We start from the raw sequence: 5,331 nt of genomic DNA, 5'->3' as shown, positions 1-5,331 counted from the left end.
ACTATTGCGAAAATTGCAAAATGGTAGAGGACTTTTCGACTCAGTTTAATCCGCTCTATCTGCACAAAAGTGATTGGCAAAAAAGGTCGGGACACTCTGTATATGTGTGTGTATATACACCTATATATTTGAAATAATATTAAGCTTGCTTTTCCTGCATCATTTTATCTATCATCAAGAATTAATTATGATTAATATTTACAGTTGATTACCAACCAAACCAAGTTGAACACATTTCAGTCGTAAAAATTGTAGAAGAAAGTGATAATGTGTGTGAATTACGAACTGAAATTGTTTTTCAACCCGTTGAAGGTAATATTTTTATATTATTAGTTATGTATATAGCATTGTGATTATATTTTTTTAGACCAGAGCTGTAACTATAATATATTATCTTGGTCAGGAAAACATGATTTGATCAATTTTTATTTAAAAAAGGTAAGAGAGAGAGAGAGAGAGAGAGAGAGAGAGAGAGAGATTTTACGTTAGTTTGAATTGATCTCAATTTTATCAATAAAATTATTAAATTGTTCAGTTATCAGTTACATTCATATATATTTCTTCAGTCTTTAGATTTTCGCTTTTCTCTTAGACGCTTACGATACGATCAGAATATTACTATATCGATCCAATCGAGTAACGATGACTTTTCTAAAGCCAGTAATGCAACAATGTTTACTTTTATCACACCATCGTGTCTACAAATTCATCATAATTTAAGCATCTGCGGTAAGTTAATAAAATAATCAACTCATTTTGAATTTTGTCGAGTACATATATTTTGAGTTTTTTCTTCAAAGTTAAATTGTTTCAAGTGTATAATAATGTCTTTCTCGATTTTTATAGCACCTGAAAAAGTAAAAGGTTTGCAGATGGAATATATTCGAAAGCGAAGTGAAGAATTATATGACATTGCAGTTAATTGGAATAAACCTTTTCTACAACCGAATAATTATACGTTACAATTTAACTCGCTTCAATTTGAACCACGTTCACTAGTTGTACCCGGGGTCAGTATTATCATAATAAAGTATAACGATTCCTTTAATTAAAAACGTTTCTTATAAGAAAAAAAACACAAGTTTTTATTTTTTCTATAGGATGCAGTCAAAGCTCTTTTCTCAAACGTCGATGTAAGATTGTGGTATGAGATCAATATTGTAGCAGAATCAATGGGCGGTGTAAGTTTACTATCGACTATATCCGGGAGTATCGACGAAGCTTCAGGTAGGCATGTAAACATGATAATCATTTCAATCGTCATATGAATAAAATTGGTATTCAGATGAGACATGTGTGATATAATAGTTGCAGAGCTATCTTATCGCGAGATTATCGTAGCGTTATCAACACTAGTGATTGTTGTGGGGGTATTTGGAATAATTTATATGCAACATTGTAACAAAAGAGAAGAGAAGAATAAGCAAACTAATATGGAATATATGCATTTTGAGGTAAGTTCAGCAATAAACCAGTGCCATATTTATATGATGCAGCCAATTGTAAGATATACTACCTGTAGTTGACTTTTGTCATATAATCAATTTTCAATCTCAAATATATAGTAAGTCAGCCTCATTTCTCTTTCGATAAAACGTCGAATGTATACGACATAATAGACATCTTCTTTTTGATCGTGTTTGCGATCGCATTTGACCAACATCATGTTTCTATTAACAAGTTAATAATTTTATGCTATAAGATTTATACAGTTTTGCTGCTAATAATAATTCTTTCATTGAATATTATTGCGAAATTTGTCTTATTATTGAAATAATTTTTCTATTATCTCAAATCCAAAGCGATTGTATAAAACGGATTTTACAATTAGTATTTTACTAATTTTTCGCTTACAGGGTTCTATGGCTTCCCTAAAGAAACTTTTAAATCGGGATTATGCAGGAGAGAATAGCGACACTCTTTTGTCTCATGATAAATTTCTACTTGTTCCACAACGGCTAAAACTTAAAGGTATATTAGGCAGTGGAGCATACGGTATCGTTAGACTTGCTTCGTTGCAAGACGAATTTGGCACCATCGCAGACGTAGCTGTTAAAATGATGAAAGGTATGTTGATAAAATAAGACCAAATAAAAAAATCTATTTATGTCGATTAAATATAATATAATACATACTCAAGAGAAAATTACATTCAAATGAGTATACATATATTAATCGTACTGAAGAAGCATTAAAATGTATAGACGAATAATTTTATTCCGTATATTTATATATACATACAGATAATCCAACAGTAGACGATATAAAAAATTTTTATCGAGAGATTTCAATGATGAAATCCGCTGGTCAACATCCGAACATAGTGTCTTTAATTGGATATTGTACTTTATATAATAAACCTTTATTAGTAGTGGAATATTGTAGCAAAGGTGATTTACAAACATATTTAAGAACGGTGAGCTACATCAAAGAGTATAACATATGTATATGATGTTATGTGTGTATGTAACTTGAAAAATGCATTAGTTTTGTTTTAAGTGGTAAATGACATACTAATTGATTAAATCCAACTCTGGTCTAACAAATATAAATGAGCAATTTTTAGATGTGCATAAATAACAATTTTATTATTCTATGTAAGAACAGTACGTTTCAACTTGACTCAGTCCTCATCAGCTATATATGTATATATGTATGCTTTATTTACATCGAATCTAACCCCTCGCATAAAACATTATTATAAGGATCTGGAAATTCTTAAACATTGACTGTCTGTTCTCGTCAATCACCGAGGAATTGGTTCATAAATTGAAAAATGACTAATGTAACACATCTTTATAGTTTAGAAATAGGTTACAATATGGTTGTTATTTAAAACAGGTTTTTTAAAGTATTAAAAAAGTGAGATGATCCTTATAATAATGTTTCATGCGAGGGGTTAGATGTAAATAAAGCATACATATATACAGGGTGTCCCAAAAAGGTCGGGACACTTAAATATCTCGGGAAATATAAGTTTTACAGAAAAGTGTTTCAGACAAAAGTTATATGGTTTAAAAATATCTATTTACTGATCCTATCAGTTTGACCTTGGATTGCATAGCCAAGGTCTCAGGTCAAGGTTACATTAATTTTCTTAAATAGAACACCCTATTTTTGATTCAAGAATCTAATAGCTGCTGTCGAGAGCTTTCCAAAACGCTATAATGAAATATCTTTTTATGAAGTACTTTTCAAGTTATAATGCTTCAAAGTTACAGTACCGCCGGCATTAGCATTACCCAAAATATTTAATTTTGGAGACTGGCCAGTCAAGGCGAGATCGGTCAGTGGTCCGTGAATCTTGACCTTCAGTTAACGCACAAACAAAAACATAACGTAGCAAAAACATAACGTACCTCCATTGGCTGCATTATTCTCCAATCTTTGTCCGAGCACAAAAGACATGTCAATCCGTCTGGGCAACCTCCGCGTGGTATTACATACCTTAGGTAATGCTAGTGCCGGTGATACTGTAACTTTGAAGCATTATAACTTGAAAAGTACTTCATGAAAAAATATTTCATTACAGCGTTTTGGAAAGCTCTCGACATCAGCTATTAGATTCTTGAATCAAAAATAGGGTATTCCATTTAAGAAAATCAATGTAACCTTGGCTACGCAACCCAAGGTCAAACCGATAGGATCAGTAAATAGATATTTTTAAACCATATAACTTTTGTCTGAAATATTTTTCTGTAAAACTTATATCTCCCGAGATATTTAGGTGTCCCGACCTTTTTGGGACACTCTGTGTGGATATATATATACCGGGTGTCCCAGACCACCCGTCCACCCCTTTTATCTCAGAAGCAGAGCATTTTAGAAAGAAACGTTTCAGACAAAAGTTATGGGGTTCTAAATGATCTATTCAGTGATCAGATCAGTATGACCTTGGGTGGCGTCACCAAGGTCAGATCAATGTCACTTTGAATTTTTTAAATGGAACTCCCTATTTTTCATCGCATATTCTTGTAGCACACCTCGAGAGGTTTCCAAAACACTATAATGAAATGCTTTTTCATAAAGTACTTTTCGAGTTATAAGGCTTGAAAGTTACAGTATTGCCGGCATTAGCATTTCCCAAGAAGTACCAGGTGTAGAGGTTACTTAATCGGATTTAATCTCGTGTATACGTGAGTGCATACTTGCATACGGGCGTATATGGGACTCACGCGAATCAAGCACCCCGAACGTGAGAGGCAAGGGGACTCATGCGAATAAGCACCCCAATGGGATGAAATTCTCGTCACGTCCATGTCGTTCACCCTGATTAATGCTAAGCACGGGAAAATGCATGCAGTTTATCTGAACCTGATTGAGCATCAAACATAATCAGTTCAGTTAACAAATAGAAATAAGAACATTGTATACGTAATTTCGACTTCCTTTCTCCATTCCCATGTACGCCCGTACGTTAGTATGCACTCACGTATACACGAGATTAAATCCCATTAAGAAACCTCTACACCTGGTACTTCTTGGGAAATGCTAATGCTGGTAAAACTGTAACTTTCAAGCCTTATAATTCGAAAAGTACTTTATAAAAAAAAAATTTCATTATAGTGTTTTGGAAAGCTCTCGAGATGTGCTACAAGAATATGCGATAAAAAATAGGGGGTTCCATTTAAAAAATTCAAAGTGACATTGCTCTGACTTTGGTGACGCCACCCAAGGTCATACTGATTTGATCACTGAATAGATCATTTAGAACCCCATAACTTTTGTCTGAAACGTTTCTTTCTAAAATGCTCTGCTTCTGAGATAAAAGGGGTGGACGGGTGGTCTGGGACATCCGGTATACATATATCCAGGGTGTTTGAAAATTACCGGGTAATCGATTACGAGCAGGTAGAACGGACCGAATTGAATCGAAAATTTTTATACCATTTTGTAGATTTCGCAATAGTTAACAAGATATTAATGTTTAAAGATAGCCGAATAAGCGCGCCTACTGCTGCCGAATATACAACCTACCATCCCCACCGATCGCATGGCGCGCGGACCGCTGGGAGTGGGGATGGCCTGCTAGGCATGTCGTTCGAGTCGTTTGAAGACGTTTAGTGGCAGTTCCCACTCCCAGCGGCCCACGCGCCGTGCGATCGGTGGGGACGGTAGGTTGTATATTCGGCAGTAGTAGACCAGCCGGACGCGGTTATTCGACTATCTTTAAACGTTAACTATTGCGCAACCTACAAAATGGTATAAGAATTTTCGATTTAATTCGGTCCGTTCTACCTGCTCGTGATCGATTACTCGGTAATTTTTAAACACCCTATATATATATATACAGGGTGGACCATCTGAAGTGATCCAGTCAAATATCTCGAA

The 5,331-nt window shown here is 34.5% G+C and overlaps 1 protein-coding gene across 1 annotated transcript in view; it reads left to right on the top strand.

Moving 5' to 3' along the window:
• Window positions 1-418: 418 nt before the first annotated feature.
• Window positions 419-5,331, top strand: part of LOC108759457 (tyrosine-protein kinase receptor torso) — a 10,746-nt gene continuing 5,833 nt past the window's right edge. The window contains exons 1-7 of the mRNA XM_018504899.1: window positions 419-438; window positions 593-729; window positions 847-1,010; window positions 1,101-1,227; window positions 1,309-1,454; window positions 1,857-2,067; window positions 2,244-2,416. Of these exons, the coding sequence (XP_018360401.1) occupies window positions 672-729; window positions 847-1,010; window positions 1,101-1,227; window positions 1,309-1,454; window positions 1,857-2,067; window positions 2,244-2,416 (879 nt within the window). The 5' untranslated portion in view covers window positions 419-438; window positions 593-671. The remainder of the gene's footprint in view (window positions 439-592; window positions 730-846; window positions 1,011-1,100; window positions 1,228-1,308; window positions 1,455-1,856; window positions 2,068-2,243; window positions 2,417-5,331) is intronic.

This window comes from Trachymyrmex cornetzi, unplaced genomic scaffold, assembly GCF_001594075.2.
Source record: "Trachymyrmex cornetzi isolate Tcor2-1 unplaced genomic scaffold, Tcor1.1 scaffold1870, whole genome shotgun sequence".
Taxonomy (NCBI): Eukaryota; Metazoa; Arthropoda; class Insecta; order Hymenoptera; family Formicidae; genus Trachymyrmex; species Trachymyrmex cornetzi.
This window is presented reverse-complemented; position numbering and strand designations above follow the sequence as displayed.